This window comes from Rhinolophus sinicus, linkage group LG09 (assembly GCF_036562045.2).
Source record: "Rhinolophus sinicus isolate RSC01 linkage group LG09, ASM3656204v1, whole genome shotgun sequence".
NCBI classification, from domain to species: Eukaryota; Metazoa; Chordata; class Mammalia; order Chiroptera; family Rhinolophidae; genus Rhinolophus; species Rhinolophus sinicus.
The window spans coordinates 69,871,917-69,888,910 of NC_133758.1; the positions used below are offsets into that span (position 1 = coordinate 69,871,917).

Sequence of the window (16,994 nt, forward strand, 5' to 3'; positions counted from 1 at the left end):
TTAGGTAATAAGTCTAGATTTGAAAAATACATAAATAAGGTTTTGTTTGAATACGAGAGATGGGAATAATTTTAAGTGTGGTAACTTTTATTCTTCTAAAGCTCCAGCTGTAGTGTCATATACTCCATACATTATTTAGAACCTTCAGGAGCCTCTTCTGCGTATATATTAGCTGAAGAAATCTCATTTTAGAATTGTTTAATTTTTGAAAAAAAAATATGCAATTTTATTTATTATGAAATGTATTTATAGTGAATTTTTATTTTTTTGCCTATCTCTCCCACTAATCTTTAGTTTCATGAGGGCAAGAACCATATCTATTTTTGTTTTCTTTTATTGAATACCAAGTACTTAATTAAATGCTCTCAATCAGTGCTTTCATTTATCTTTAGATAAATGAAAAATCCATTTATCTTTAGAATTTTTGTTTTTATAGAAGTAAATATGCTGTAATTTATCAGTATAATAAGTTCTTTTAGGAAATATCACTTTTATTTTAAAAACCTTTTTCTTTACATTTAAAAGTAATCTGTATATAATTGAAATCTAAGTCAAATCAGCCTAAAATATGTTGATATTTTAAGGTGGTATTTTAAATGATAAGTAGAATAAAATTAAAAAACCTAAGATACATTAGTATTAGGTATGCCATGTTTTAAATAAATTATGTTTTCTGTTTTTGTGGAATACTGTCTTATTTTCATCTTAAAAATTATTTTCCTTAATTGCAGCATCATGGGAAAATCAAGAAAACCAACTTTCTAAAGAAACATGAAAAGGTATTTACATTTTAATTTCTCTAATGGGAAAAACTCATGAATTTAGGATTCTGTAGGAAGTGGATAAATGCATGCTTTTATTAGTCATTTAGATATAAGAAGCTACTTATATTGCTGTGGTACCATTATAATACTGTACTAGTAGTTTGTTATGTTGTATAAAGCAATTGAAGGCACATTTAGGCGAGCTGGTACTAGAGGTAAAAGGGAAGTTGACAAGTCTTTTTAGTATAGGTGAAAAAGTTCACCCTGGAATTTTTAATTAAGCACAGCTGATTTTCCTTTATTCCCCCTTGGGAACACCCACAAAAATGACGTTGAAGAAATAAAAGAGGTAAACATACAAAGGATTAAGCAGATGAGAGACCCAGAAAATTTGGAATTGCATAGTAGATAGATACACAGGTGACTCAGCAGACCAGAGAGGCTGAAACCTCTCCAGCAAGCTGATTTGGCCTGAGAAATCTGCAAAAGCTCAGGAATTGGAGAAACTGAGTACCTTTGAAGATGGGGGTTTGGGGCAGGAAGTTGAAAGGAGCCTTTGTTCCACTTCATATATCTAAGCCCCTGCTGCTTCTCTTGGCAGAAGATGGAGAAGTTTGAACTGTAAACTTTGCATTACAGAAGGCGTGATTTGTTTCTCGCTCTCATTCTTAAAAGTGGTTTTGCTCATTGCACACTTCTAAATTAAAAGTGTTTTAGGACTTTGAAGACATTGTCTTACTGTCTCCTGGCTTCATTGTTTCTACTGAAAAAGTCTGTTTATTTTAATTATCTGTTTTCTCCAGCTGCTTTTAAGTCTTCTTTTCCTTTCGTGTGGTGTGGTGTTTGTGAGATTGGATTTCTTTTTACGTGGGATTGATTTTGCTTCCTGAGTTTGAATAATGATGTCTTTATTCATTTCTGATAAATTCTCAGAAATGAGAATATTTTCAAATATTGCTTCTCCATTCTCTCTACCATGTCTTCCTGAGATACAGATGAGACATGATATGTCTTCTCACTCTGCCCTCTTTGTCTCTTATCTCGCTCTCATTCTTCATTCACTTGGTTTCTGTGTGCTATATTATGGGTAATTTCTTCAGTTCTATGATGAGATTTTTCTCTTCAGCTTTGTCTGTTCTCCTGTTTACATCAGCTTTGTAATTTCAGTAATCTTATTTATGATTTTTAGAAATTTTATCAGTTTGTTTCAAGTTTATCTGTTTACTTTTGTACTTTTTCTAGTCATATTTGTCTTTAACATAAAAATACCTATTTTATATACTTTATCTTATATTCTGATATTAGAAGTCCTTGTTGGTCTAATTCCACATTTTCTATTTTTACTGTATCATGCACAGATGCCTTGTTTCCTGAACATTTTCTTATTTTTAGTTGTTGGCTCAACTTAATCTTTGGAATTTTTGAGACCTGAGGTGTGTTCCTTTAGAAAGGTCTTCCGTTGACTTCTGTGCAGGCGCTAGAACACCAGTAACCTGGGATCATTCGAAGTTCAATTCTCACATGTGGATTTTTAGACCACAAAGATTGAATTCTGCCCCCACATCATTGTTAGCCCTAGCTTTAGTTAAAATTCTCAGGGAAGACTTTTTTCCTCTCTTCACACAATGCCTGAGTTTAGAAGGGGAAATCCCTTAACAAAACCATTTGCTTGGGTTGAAAAGATGTTTCTGGTATGCCCTTTCGCTGAGATGTCTCTGATTAGGCCTTCCACCATAGGCAGATTGTTGACTTTGTACCCTCTTTCTTTCAAGTGTGGATGCTTTGGGTCATAAAGGATTGGTAGGAGAGAGTACTTATACCTGGATTGGTCAGGCAAGAATTGGTGGTAGGGCTTGCATTTGAGTGGGCTCTAAAGAATGGTGAGGATTAGACATGCAAAGTTGGAAGAGGAAGACATTTCAGTTGAAATGATTTAAGCCAAGAAGTAGACGTGAGAAAATGTAGGGCATATAAAAGAAATAATGAAATATAGTTGGCTGGAGTGTGTGGTGAGTTTCAGAGAAAAGTCACTTGAGGGCAAATTGTGGAGGAATAGCCTCACTCACCAGTTCCGAAGGAAAGGAGGCCCATCTGTTCAGCTCCGTATCTCAGCACTTGGTGATGTTTGATGGGTGTTGATTGAACAAATGAATCAATGGAATGAATGAATGAAGAAAATTAAAGAATGAACATAAAGCTAAGAATTTTATCCTTTAGACAGAGGAAAGCATTTAAGAAATTTGAGGAGGGAGATAATTTGAGTGATGAAGATGAGTGAGGACTGGGAAAGGACTGGCACTTTAGACCATCCTTGTGGAATGGGTGGCTTTGTACAAGTCTAGGAGAAGGACTGTGTTGACAGGAGACTGAGCAAAGACATCATAAAGCTGTCTCTAGTTCTAGATGAACTCTAGTTCTTCTGATGTTATTCTTACAGATTAGACTTTTATAGTAGCCTCTTTTGTCTTTGGTTCATGTTCTAAAATCTGAGCTTAACTGAAAGCTCCCTGTGTATACTTACCAGTTTTTTAATATTTTTTCCCCTCTCTTCCTAAAATCTTGGTTGAATTCTTACTTTCTGCCAAGCACTGTGCTAGATGCTACAGATAGAGTGGAGAACAAAATGGTATTGTCTTCGCCCTCACAAAGCTCTCCGTTAATCAGGCATCAAACATTAAAAAGCAAACCACACAAATAATTATCACAACAGTTGTCTTAAATCTATTAATATATCTTCAGTTGTATGATTCTTTTTCTCTGTGTGTCCTCAGCTGACACTGATTTTTTTTTAAGATTTTACTTTTTAATTCAATTAATGCATCTGTGTGGTACCAGGTTACTTGCCAGTTAGTTTATGTGGAAAAGCACATCCTTTTCCTCTCCTCACCCTTAGCCCCTATTCCCCAAAGGCAACTTTTAACTGTTTCTAGTTTTTGTTTTTCTGACATAAATATTCATAACTCTAAGTTTATGTTCCTGTCTCTAATTTTCTTGACTCTACACCAATTTTGATTCCGTTCCACCCCCTCAAAAATTATTTTACTTGGTTTCCTTTTTTGATTCTCTCTTCCATTCTTATAGGCCTTCTTCATTCTCTCTAATGACCTGTAGTGAATCTAGTGAGGTATTCCTCAGACTTTGCCTTCCTCTCTAGGTAGGAAGCCATTTTTCATTTATAGCACACACGGTTCAGTGAAGAAAATAAATGCCATATGCCCTGCATGCCACTAGGACACTTTAATTTTAAATTGGAAATGTATTTTTTAATCACAAAATAAAAACAAAAGTGAAAATCAAAGAAGTATCAGCAGCTTTCACAGTGTAATTCTCAACCTGATTTGCCTCCCACATTATTCCCAGCACTTCAGGAATTTAGCTGATTTTTACTAACCTCAAGTCACTTCTAAGTGATAATGAGGGCAGGGACACCAATTCCATTTAGCTATCTCAACATTTGCCTTAATTTTTTCTTTTCTCTAAACACTATTGTATTCATTCATTCATTATCCATTTCTCCACTTATTTAACTAACAATCCCAAGTGCTAGGGGTAAAATGGTGAATAAAATATTGTTTTCAAGGCATTTGTCTAGAAAAGAAAAAAAACACATAAACAAATGTACTGTGTTTCCCCGAAAAGAAGACCTAATGGAAAATAAGCCCCAGCATGACTTTTCAGGAGGACATCCCCTGAACATAAGCCCTAATGCGTCTTCTGGAGCAAAACTTAATATAAGACCCGGTCTTATTTTTGGGGAAACACGGTATCATGATGGTAATACTGAAAGCTGTGAGCACTTATGAGCCAAACACTGTTAAGCTCTGCACATGATCTCATTTAATTCTCACAGTGATCTAATGAATGTGGTTATTCTTGTCCTTATTTCTAGATGAGGATATACTGGGGTATTAAAGAGAAATTTTATAACTTGCCCAAGATTACGTAGTGTGGTAGAACTAGCATCCAATTCCAGGACCATCTGACTTCAAATCCCACCATGATGTTAACTATTGTTCTTGAACTCATGCCACTGACAGATGATTAGTATCTAGTTTTTAAAGACTCATACAAACCAACAAGAAAAGAGCAAAAATCGAATCAATAAATGGGTAAATGATACAAAAAGGAACTTGAGTGTCTAACAAACATGACGTGATTATCAGCCATGTTCACTAATGAGAGAAATGAAACTTTAAACAGCAGTAAGGTATTTCACACTCTCAGATTGGGAAAACTGAAAAAAATGTCTGATGATTCCAAGTGTTGGTGAAAATGTGGAAGAAGAGCCTGAATATTCTGCAGGTTGGCAATATGTGAATGTACTTTGTATTGGTCAAGGTAGGCTGAGGTGTGCTGCAGTAAAAAAATAAACCCTCTAACCCTCAGTGGCTTAACATAACAAAGGTTTATATATTGCCCATGACACAATTGAATATGAGTTGGGTGGCATACTTTTATCTTAGGTCAAGTGAAAAACATGATAGCCTCCAAAGTTACCACCAAAGGGAAAGAAAACTAAACGATCCAGTGGTTTGCAGGCCAGACTTAGAAGTAGCTTACATCACTTTCACCCATATCCCATTGACCAGAACACAATTGTATGACCTCCGTTTAACTGCAGGAGACTGAGAAATGTAGTCCTCCTGTGTCCCAAGGAGAAACAGTGTTGGTAAACACATAGCATTGTCTGTGCCCTATATTTTAATTTAGCAACCCCACCAAGAGAAACTCATACATGTGCACATGGAAAAATGTAACTGGATTGTCCATCACAATATTATTTGTGATAGTGATGATTTGTCATAAAATGGAATTCTGTGGGATAGTTTAAAGATGGACTAGAGCTATAAGTGTCAATATGATAAATCTCAAAAACAATGTCTAAGGAAAACCATTCGGTAGAGTGCTATGTCCAAAGTGATATTATTTATGTAAAATTTTAGATCAAACAATGCTGTATATTGTTTATGGATACGTATATAGTATAAAAACCTCATGAAAGTGGTAAAAACACCAAATTCTGGATAGTGGTTTCTTTTAGGGAGGGATGGGGAGCGTGGGAAGTGAGAGGAGTGCAAGGGAGCTTCAGCTGATCTGTAATGTGATTTAATGTTTTATTTCTTTGGACATATTGTGTAATGTTAGGGTTTGACAAAATTTGTTGGTGGGGTCATTGATATTTATTATGTTAACTTCTGTAAATGTTTGAAGTATTTAATCAGAAAAGCATATAAAATTTAAGACTTGGAAACATGATTTCTAAACTATCTTTTAGATATAAATGGCAGAGGTAGATACTTCCTTTTATAATTCTGAGCAGGTATTTTTCTTTACAGTCATTCTTCTTTAAAGAAATAGTTATTCCCATGCACGTAAATATACCTTCCCATTTTATTTGCCATTTGCTAGTATACAGTACTTAAATTCTTACGTTGCTGCTAAAATCATCTAACAGAGTAGACCTTGAGCACTGCAGTTTTCTAGTGACAAGTAATTGTACCGTATGACTTTGTATATCAATATGAACATTTTACAGTCTTTAAACTTTTTATGAATTTTACATTGTTTTGGGCCAACAGCTTAGTCACAAATTATAAAACATTTTATTAGTTTTCAAAGCTAGTATTCACTACAGCTGATCTTTCTTGAACTGTTAATGATGAATAAACACATTTTCCAGCCTGTGGCACAAAGAGGAATGGTGAGAAGGAAGTAGTAAGTTCTAGGCTAGGAGTTAGGACCTAGACCCTGGTTTTGGTTATGTACTATCTTGACAAATGACTTAGCTAAGTCACTTACCATCTGGTTACAATAGCAAAATAGGGGTGATGTTTAGGACTAGGCTGAGTGACTTGTGAATTCTTTAATTAATATTTGTTGCTAAGTCATAAAATCTTGAAGAAAATGTTACATGATAAATCGTGATTACATCAGGTACTGCAAGTTGGGTTTGTTAGCATCTTTGGGCAACTGTAGAGTATAAGTATATTGTTACTGGGAATTTATAGTTCAGAAAGTGAGTTCTCTGCTATAAGAAGAAAATCCATGTTCTTTTTTGTTACAGACAAGCAATCATCTCCTTGGACCCAAACTGTTTCCACTGGATAGATTATTAGCAATATTATACAGTATTGTGGACAGCAGAGTTGCTCCAACAGCAAATATATTTTCACAGGTAAGCTTATTGATAGGTTATTATCTATCGTCTTTATCTTTATGAAATTTTTCAGGTAGTATAGCTGGTAGGGTTCCAGGCCTTTAGAGTTTTGGTCAGCATGTTTGTGTTTTAGCTATATAATGAACAGTGTTCTTGGTAAGTAATTGAAAATTCCAAGTATAGAGTCTTTGAGGGTATCACTGAATTTACATATATTTACAGGTATAACTTGATAAAAACAGCTTGATGTTCTGTTTTTTTTTCTTTTTTTAACAAGAATTTTAAAATTAAATGATTATAATTGCTGAATAAACAAGAGGCTTCATGATTAAATTGATGAATTGTAATATAGAAATATAATTTAATGAAAAAATTTTTTAAATTATTTACAAAGAAGTAATCTTATTATCCTTATTCCTCATATATATACACGAGTATATACCTTGCTGGTTGGCAGTATGCATTTTTAAAAAAAATAATCTATTTTCCAGAATGAGTGAGTTCTCAAAATTTTCACTAGATGGCAGCAGTAGCATAAAAATAGGAACTAGGACGTATTTAATAAAGTTAAGGTTTCGTTTTTAGTTGCCATTTTAAGAAAAACCCATTTATTAAAAATATAGTAGATTTCTTAAATGGTCCACAAAAACAATACTTAGCACATAGTATGAATGGATAGAAGAAAAAGCAAATGATACTATTATTTATTGAAAAGGAAAGTCACCTGAGATGTTGCAGTGAGTATTTTATGTATAAGGTTTTAGATTGAGAAATATGTAAATAATGACATTTAAATTTTAATTGACTGAAAACAAATTTGGTCCCTGAGTGGATGTTAGACTTTGTAACCTAATGTGTGTTGGTGGTAACTTTTAATTCTTCATTTAAAGAAGTCCTTGAGAACCAAACATACATGTTCTCCGTTTAAATTGAATTTAGATAATTTTTATGTCAGCATTTATAGAAAATTTTGTCTGCCTTTCTGTGTTTTAATCTAGTCTGGTATTAGACTATGCATATAAGTAACTAAATAGGTAGGTAGATTGGTAGCCCTAATGCCAATATTAAAAATCTACATAATTCAGTGTTTTTTTTTGTTTTGTTTTGTTTTTTAAGATTTTATTGGGGAAGGGGAACAGGACTTTATTGAGGAACAGTGTGTACTTCCAGGCCTTTATTCCAAGTCAAATTGTTGTCCTTTCAATCTTAGTTGTGGAGGGTGCCGTTCAGCTTCAAGTTGTTGTCCTTTCAGTGTTAGTTGTGGAGGGCGCAGCTCAGCTCCAGGCTGAGTTGCCGTTTTCTAGTTGCAGGGAGCACAGCCCACCATCCCTTGCGGGACTCGAGGAATTGAACTGGCAACCTTGTGGTTGAGAGCCCGTGCTCCAATCAACTGAGCCATCCGGGAGGCAGCTCAATTCAAGATGCCGTGTTCAATCTTAGTTGCAGGGGGCGGAGCCCACCATCCCTTGCGGGACTCGAAGAGTTGAACCGGCAACCTTGTGGTTGAGAGCCCACTGGCCCATTCGGGAATCAAACCGGCAGCCTTCAGAGTAGGAGCATGGAACTCTAACCGCCTGAGCCATCGGGCCGGCCCTACATAATTCAGTTTTAACCTGTATTATGGGGATTTTTTCCCCTATATATGTTTTTAAAATGCTTTGTCTGAAACTAAAGTAATTTAAAATCAAACTTTACATTGTATTAATAGCTTTCTACATACAATACATGAGTTTTTTGTTAAATTTTAGCTGTTGCAATAACTATGAAATAGGTATTACGATCTTTATTGTAAGGAATTGAGCCTCAGAGAGGATAAATGACATTGCTCGTATGACACAGCATGTAAATCTCTGATAACTAAAGCCTAGGGAAGTGAGGTACTTCTAAACAGAGGAGGAAGGTACTAGGTTGGTGCAAAAGTAATTGTGTTTTTTGCAATTATTTTTAACCTTTTAAACTGCAGTTACTTTTGCACCCACCTAATATTTGTATCACATGTAATTGTACTTCCCAGGTACCCAAAAATTACCTTCCTGGGGGACACGAAGGATAATAAATGTTTTTTTCCTTTCAGAGATCTTGTAATTTATTCTAGGGTATAAAACATGTACATAAAAATAATGTCGTAAGGTTGGAAATGAATACTAGTTAGTGCTGCTGAGAAGTTTCGAGCAGAGAGAGATCACTTCTGGATTGGGCAGGATGAGAGAGAGATGACTTCACAGACAAGGTGAAAAATGGAGATGGGCTGTGGTGAATGAGTAGGATTTTATTTTTCTTTAAATATTTCTAATTTAAATAAGTGATTCATTTTTATTGTACAGAAATGAGGAAATGGGTAAATAAAAGGAAAAATAATAGATAAAATCAGCTGACATCTTATTTCCAATAGATGGGGTTTAATCAGACTAGAGATTTATGTGGGGAGGATAATCTGACCAAAAGGGTAGGACTAGGAAAGTGCAAGGCACATTTGGGAACTGTCACACTGGTTTAGTTGTAGAGGATGGGATTGTATTGTGGTAGTGGTAGCAGTCACTGCAGTGTGATCTATAGTAGTAATACTGCTGCCACCACCCACTGCACCTTGCTTGTTGTTACCTTACACGTCTACCTTACACGTCGTACCTTACATCGGCAGAGCATTTTGCATTTTATAAAGTCTCGCCATATACTAGGTTAATCTTTAAAGAGAAGGAACTGAGGTCAGAATGCCTAAGAGATCTGTGCAAGGCCACATAGCAAATCACTGGTAGCTTCCAGACTTGAGGAAGACTTCCCGAGCAGCAGGCTTTGATTATAGATGAATAATGTCACCTATCTTTGTATTTAACAGTGTTTGTAATGTTGTAATTAAGAAACAATTTGGCCCAAGATGTGTCTTTATTTTTTAACAAAGTTAAATTCTTTTCAACCTTAACAACTTAAAACAACGTTTTATTCTTTCTCTTCTCATTAGCAGTAGTCAGAATAAGTTTTGTATATTTAAAACATGGCTCTACTGAGTTTATATTCACTTGATGACACATCACTTAGGACTTGATCTCAGTTGATTCCCATTTGGGATATTGAGGGTGGGGCACTACAAAGGAATTATGCGGCCAACCCTAAGAAGCTGACCATTACTTTTGATTGGTCAGTAAAATATTCATAACAAACAAGAAACATATTTACTGTATTTAAGAACAAAATGTGGCAAAAATCACATCCAAAAGATGGGTATTTCTCCCACATGCCTTATTTTCTTTTTCTTCCCATTGCCTCCCAGTGACCTTTTCTGTTTTTCTCCTTTTATTCATCCATCAAAACTATCTTCTTGCTCATAGGAATGACAATTTGTATTTAACCTGTGCACACTTAATTTCTTAAGTGAAAAACAAAAGTATATTTGTATTGGAAGTGCTTATTTGATATGAACACTAGATGGCGATATTGTTGCATTCTAGTTTTAAGGTGAACTAGGAAACACCTTTTACTTGTTAATATTGTCTTTTATATTTAAAGAAAGTTGTTAACTTAATACATTGGTTTATTCAAATAAAATAAAATTACCTGAAGATTTTTAATGATATACATGTGTACACTGTACACACTTTCATGAAAATGTAAATAAAATTGATTAGGAATTTTGTTACATAAAATTTTCCACCTGTAAGTAAATTTCTTTTTGTTGGCTGTAATGTGTCTGTATGCGATAATTATTTTTTCTATTTTTTTATATGCAATTGTTTTAAGAGTTTAGTAATGTACTACTTTACAGCTTGATTTACCAGATACACAATTATTTATAATTTTTCACATATAATAAATTGATCAAATGTGGTATATATATATGATCAAAATTCTCTTGAACCAAAGGTTTATTTCCATTGCATTTCATTAAATCTATTATGTAATAAAGTTATAAAAACAGTAGTTTAAGGAATCTTTAAAGTTAATAAAATTCTAATTGAGAATAATAAATTCATAATAGTATTAGTAATAGTATACTGTAGTTGGTATTCTGAATTTCTGTATTCTTTATTAAATTTTAGATGAAATTCTACTCATTAACTTTTTAGTCTCATAAATAAGCGAATATTAGTATATTTGCTATTTTATATTAGATTAATGCTCATTCATTGAATTGAAATGTGATTTTTAAATTTTTCTTAGACTGGTAAGATAATTTTAGCCTTATCCAATTTACTACAATGTTACAGTCATGATTATAGGTTATTTTAAACCTTTTCATTCAAATAAAATAAATGTAGTCCAATATATGCCCGAACTTTGTGAATGACAAAGCATTGATCCTGGTATTTTCATTTTTTTTTCCCCTCTCAGCATAGATAGAATAGATAAACTATACCATTTACATGCAAGAAATGATAAAATTTATTATTTTCAAAACAGTTTGATCAGATATGTTATTAAAGACCATTTATCATCTTTAAAAGAAATACTGCTATTGAATTGTAGTTTTTTTTTCCAGAACTACTGAATTTTGCTGTGTATTAATGCGCTGCTGTGTGTAATGTGCTCCCGTGTATAATGCGCACCCATGTTTTTGGCCTAAACTTTCAGGGAAAAAAATATTTCATTTGAATTTTTTAATTCAAATTTTTATTTGTTTACATTTAGGCACTTGTTTTTTGTATTATAAAGGAATTTTAGCATTTATTTTTTAACATATTATAATACAAGAAATTTTATGTAACAAATAATTATAAAACACAAGAACAGATACAAGATACAAGAAATTTTATATACCAGTAACAAATTTACCATACTTATGCATCATAGAAGACCAAGAACTCTTCATCGTCGCAAGTTCAACCAAACTGATTCTCGTATTCCTGGGTATTATTTTGTATACAGATATGGTTATTGATTTCTAGAGTTACACTTTTAACTATAAGCATAGATAAAAGAATTAAAAACATTTATATAGGTATGGAATGAGTACTACCCATGTATAATGTGCATCCTTATTTTTCCCTCACAAATTTGTGCAAAATGCACATTATGCACGGCAAAATACGATATATTAAAAGCAGGTTAAACGTTTTTGCTTTATCTTTTTTTCCTTGAAGAAAAATGATTAATTTGGAAATTTTTGAATATTCTATTTCATCTCTTGATATTTCTGTATCTTCTCTTTACTTATCCTTGGCCACCTAACTAGTCTTTAGCTAGTAGATGAAGGTAGTAGAAGTATAGTTCTTCAAGACTGTCATCAGGTGTATCACTTATTTTAAAATCTTAAATCATAATGCTTTATCTTTTCACAGATGATAAAATCAGTGAATAGTTTATTTCTAAAATTATTGCTGTAGGTTTCTAAAGTGACTTTTAAAAGAATTATCTTAAAAAAATTAGGAACATTTAATTACTTATATATTTATATCACATATTACCATTGATCTTATTTGATCAATTAGCATTTTGAAAAATTATCTTTGAAGGTAATTCACTGTAATTCTACATTTTAAAAGGTTTCATATAGTTATTACATTACTATATTATAAGAAACAGTGCACTCTGAATTAATATTTAAAATTAGCTGAAAGATAAGAAAAGGAACATTAGAAAATAATTCTTTGTATCATATTGACAGGTTGCATTTTTTAGTAATTAATATCTAGTTTCTGAATGGCTTTATATTTAGTTGTACATACTTTAATAAGGAAAAATTAAATTTAAATGTCCTCATAAATTTATTTTCATTTCAAAACAGTATGAAAAGCATTTTGGAGCAAAGTATAATGTACAAATATATTTTTCCCAAAAATATACATTTCCATTTGTAATTTCTGTGCTGTTGAACTTTCATTGTAATGCTATATGTTGGACTATATTTGGACTATTTGTTACATCATTTTTATTTCTTAGTCATGAATGAACTTGATCTTTTCTTATAAAGGTTGCATTAATGATAGCATTTAGATAATCCTATGCTTTCTACTCATTTAGGTGTTGGTTTTGTGAGCCATACAGAATATATCTAAACTAATTATTTTGATATTTTCCAAATGAATTTATCATCAGTCAGAAAGAAGAATGATAATTTATTTTATCTAGGAGAGTATTTTGAAGCAGATGCTTCAACTTTTAATTTACCACAGCTGTAGGAAGATGTTTTGCTATACTTGTTAGGGCAGCTACCATTTTATTCAACCCAAAACAGATTTTTGGCATTTTTCTTCAAATATAGATAAATTTATATAATTTTTCATTTTTTCAAGTAAAGAAGGGATTTGGAGAATATTATTTAATTCAGAAATGTTTAACAATAAAAATATTTTTATCTAATTCAAGCTTCAAATTCAAAGTCAGTATTTACTTTTTAGTAAATAAGTATTTGGCCGGAGTGAAGGCCAAATTAAGTTTGGAATTCCAATCCTAATTGGAATTAAGTTTTTCTTTCTCTGCTTAAAATTTCATCTAAGAGACACTTACTAAGGGCCTACTATGTCCCAGGCACTCAGTTTTGATGATTTTGTTTGATTTATATTTCTAGAATTCAAAGTGAGAAAAATGTAGTTCCTGCCTCAAGGACCGGAGTCAGCCTGTGGCTTCCACTGCCCTTCTCTTATACTTGGTGTAGTTGTCAGATTCTAGTCTCTAGAAGAGTTAATGGTATACGAGTATGTATGTGTTTATGGGGAGGACATACTTGCTGAAGGAACTAATACTTGATTACTTAAGTGAAAACTAACACTTAAATACTTGCAGTGAATAAATAAGACTAGGATTTTCACTTGTAGTCCCTGTTATGGTAGTACCTCGGTTTTCGAACATCTCTGTTGACGAACATTTCAGTTTATTGAATGCCGTAAACCCAGAAGTAAATGCTTTGGTTTTCGGTTTTCCAACAAGCCTCGGAAGTCATGCAGCTTCCGCTGAGTGCAAGATTCTGAGGCCTAGCTGTCAGCTGTTGTCCAACATTTCAGAACTCGAACGTCCTTCCGGAACGGATTACGTTGGAAAACCGAGGTACCACTGCATTTGATAATATAAGTACTACGAGTATTTAAGTGTTTTCTTCCAAGTAAAATAAAAAACCTGTTTGTTGACTATTTCCTTATGACATGCCTTGAACTTAGTTGTGGAGCATGATTGATACCTATGTCATAACTAAATTTTGCTAGTAATCAACTAAATTTAGTTATAAGTAGTTAGTTATGTTTATTGGAATTAATCTTAATTAAGACTTGAGAAAGTTATGGACAAATAAGTAGTGTATTGTGCATGGCCTACTATAATCTAAGTGGCTTTTCTTAAAAAGTTACATGGTTATATTGCAAATACTTTATGATTAAATGTTATGCTCACATCACTTTTTAAAAAAAATATTTTATTGGGTAATAATGGGGAACAGTGTGTTTCTCCAGGGCTCGTCAGCTCCAAGTCGTTGTCCTTCAATCTAGTTGTGGATGGTGCAGCTCAGCTCCAAGTCCAGTCGCCCTTTTCAGTCTTTAGTTGTAGGGGGCGCAGCCCACCATCCCATGCAGGAATTGTCACATCACTCTTTTATGTACAGTATTTCAAATTATTTTTATAGATTTTTAACCAAAAGCACTTCAATCAAATATGTGATTTTATAGACATTATTTAAAAGACTTATTTACCTTTAAAAATTAGTTTGTATATTACATGTTATAGTTGTTTGATTTATATTTCTATAAAAAAGTAATATAATTATACTTATCAAGTGCTAGTCATATAACATCAGAAGTCATAGTTGATGAAATCTACCTAATGCATACATATATTGATTAGATAACAGTTTGAACCTCATAAACACAAAATGTAACATACTAATATCTAGCTATTATATATTCATATAAAGTGATTTGAGTATGAGTTGGTGAACAAAAGGAAGAGTTTTCCTAGAAACAAATTCCTTGGATACTAGCGTATTAGGAAACGTGAAAAGCTATTTATTCTTTTTCAATTTCTCTGTGCTTCATTTAGCTTGTACCAGCATTCCAGTGTCTTTATAGTATCCAACTGAAATATTTGACACTTAAGGTAAATTATGTAAATCACAGAAAATATCTTGAATGCTAACATTGTCTAATAATCTTACTAGTTTTTTTCTTAACCACAACTGAGACTGTGAGGCATTCCATTCCAAAGATGGTAAAAAAGCCCACTCTGCTGATGAATTGGTCAGCAGGACTGCTGTCTGACAGAGGCAGGCTCTTCTCAGGCGGCTGAGAGCCTTGCTGCCACCATGCTCAGTCTTTACTGGTGGAATAAATTAGGTTCCCAAATCTCCTGCTACCCCTGTGGTGGAGGTGTTACTGTCCTGCCCTCAAACCACTATGCGGTAGGTGCCTGTTTCAGGAGATTGTAAAAAAACTGTCTTGGGATGCTTCATATTTGAAAAGAGGTAAGTTGCCCTATGATTTTCCTTAGCGGCACTTTTGTTGTAAGGGATACTAATGCTAATAATCATTACCAAAGAATAAAAAGCACAGGCTATTTTACTCTCTTGCCAATGGGTTAAAAAGGTGTCTTTCTTGTTTTCATTTGTGATAGAACAGTGTTTACTCCCAGTCTTCTCTTGTCTTCCCTAAACCTGGTGTTAAATTTCTACAATGTGACCACTTTGTCGTTGTGGAGCTTACCAGCCCGGCAACAGACATTTTTACTGAATTCTAGAAAAATGGAACCATTGCTTAAGGGTGACATGGAAAATACTGCCTAAGGGATTAGAAAGTGCATAAATTAGGCCTCCAACTTTTTAATAATTAGTACTTTGATACCTTATTTTTGTAGGCAGTATTTCATAACTACCTTTTTCAAAGCCTAGTATTGCTTCTAATAAATATACCAAATGTATACCTTTTACTCACTTTTTTTTGAGGAAATGTATTCAACACCAATAAATTTTATTTGACTTGGCAGATGTTTTGCTAAAAACAGAAACAAAGTTTGTGTGGATATGTGCTTGCACATAGCGATTTAAGAATCTGTGCCGTTAATACAGTGACTACATAGACAAATGCACACTTCACATAGAGCTTTATGACTAGACTGGTTTAATGAGAAAAGGGGTTTTAATAAGAACAGGTTAGGAGAAAAGTGATTTGGAAAAACCTACCTTACAGAACTTGCTACATTTAAAAATATTTTTATAAAAAGATAATTAAAAGAAATGTTGCTGCTTAAGGGAACTGTTTCCAATGAGAAGTTGTCTTGATTCCTTGTCAGCTCACAACTCATTGGAGTCCTTCAGTGGCGACTGGCCTCACCTGCCTGTACATATTTCAGTAGCTGGTGCTGTAGGAAAGTCCTTGTGCTTTCCCCTAGATGAGAAATTAGGTCGTCAGTCCCAAGTCCGTATGGAACTTAATTGCTCCCTCATCTGGGGCACTCTGCATGGTGCCAAAGAGTTGAATTCTTAGAATAGAAAGTAATCATGCCCATATAGTTAGGAATATGAAAGGGAAGTTAGGTTTACCTGGAACTGCCTTATCTACTTCTCTGGCTTCCAGTGCGATGTGTAAGCTGAGATCGCTGAGATCTTTTGAATTCTGTATTTCTAGCTGTTATCCTCTAGCTCTGGATCCACACTGCCAACTGAACAATAATACCTGAACATGCTAGGTTTATTTAGGATATGACATATCTCAAACCAAATTTCTCCCTCATTAACGTCTTCTGTGTTTTTTTCAGCCCTACCTAGATTTCAAAACTAGTCGTTTATTCATTCATTCTTTACCAAGCATATACTCTGTGACATGCACAATGTTAGGTGCTAGAAAAACAAGGATAATACATGGTTTCTAGATTTCCGTTTAAATGGAGAAATTATTTCTGAATCCACCCTTTTGTTTTCACTCCATTTATTCAATAAGTCCAATCTATTTTTCCTCCTAAATACAGATGTATCTTGAACTTAATTCCTTGCCTCTCACCCCCCTCTGCCATTGCCTTAAATCTGTAGCTTCATTATCTCTTAGACTATTACACACGCATCCTAACTGCTCTCCCTGTCACCAGACATTTTTTAATTCATTTTCAATACTCGTCAGTATAAATCTTTAAAAAAATTAAAAATTGTTTTCTGCTTATACTTT

General features: G+C 33.5%; 1 protein-coding gene across 2 annotated transcripts in view; it reads left to right on the top strand.

The window, feature by feature from the left end:
• The window catches only part of ORC5 (origin recognition complex subunit 5), a 78,570-nt gene that overhangs the window by 41,358 nt on the left and 20,218 nt on the right, over positions 1-16,994 (top strand). Inside the window, exons 11-13 of one of the 2 annotated variants that reach the window (XR_012498863.1) lie at positions 732-779; positions 6,829-6,939; positions 13,783-13,899. Coding sequence is in view for 1 of the 2 variants with exons in the window: in XM_019713598.2 (XP_019569157.1) it covers positions 732-779; positions 6,829-6,939 (159 nt within the window). In the remaining variant the exon portion in view is untranslated. The remainder of the gene's footprint in view (positions 1-731; positions 780-6,828; positions 6,940-13,782; positions 13,900-16,994) is intronic. The other variant, XM_019713598.2, reaches the window with a different exon arrangement.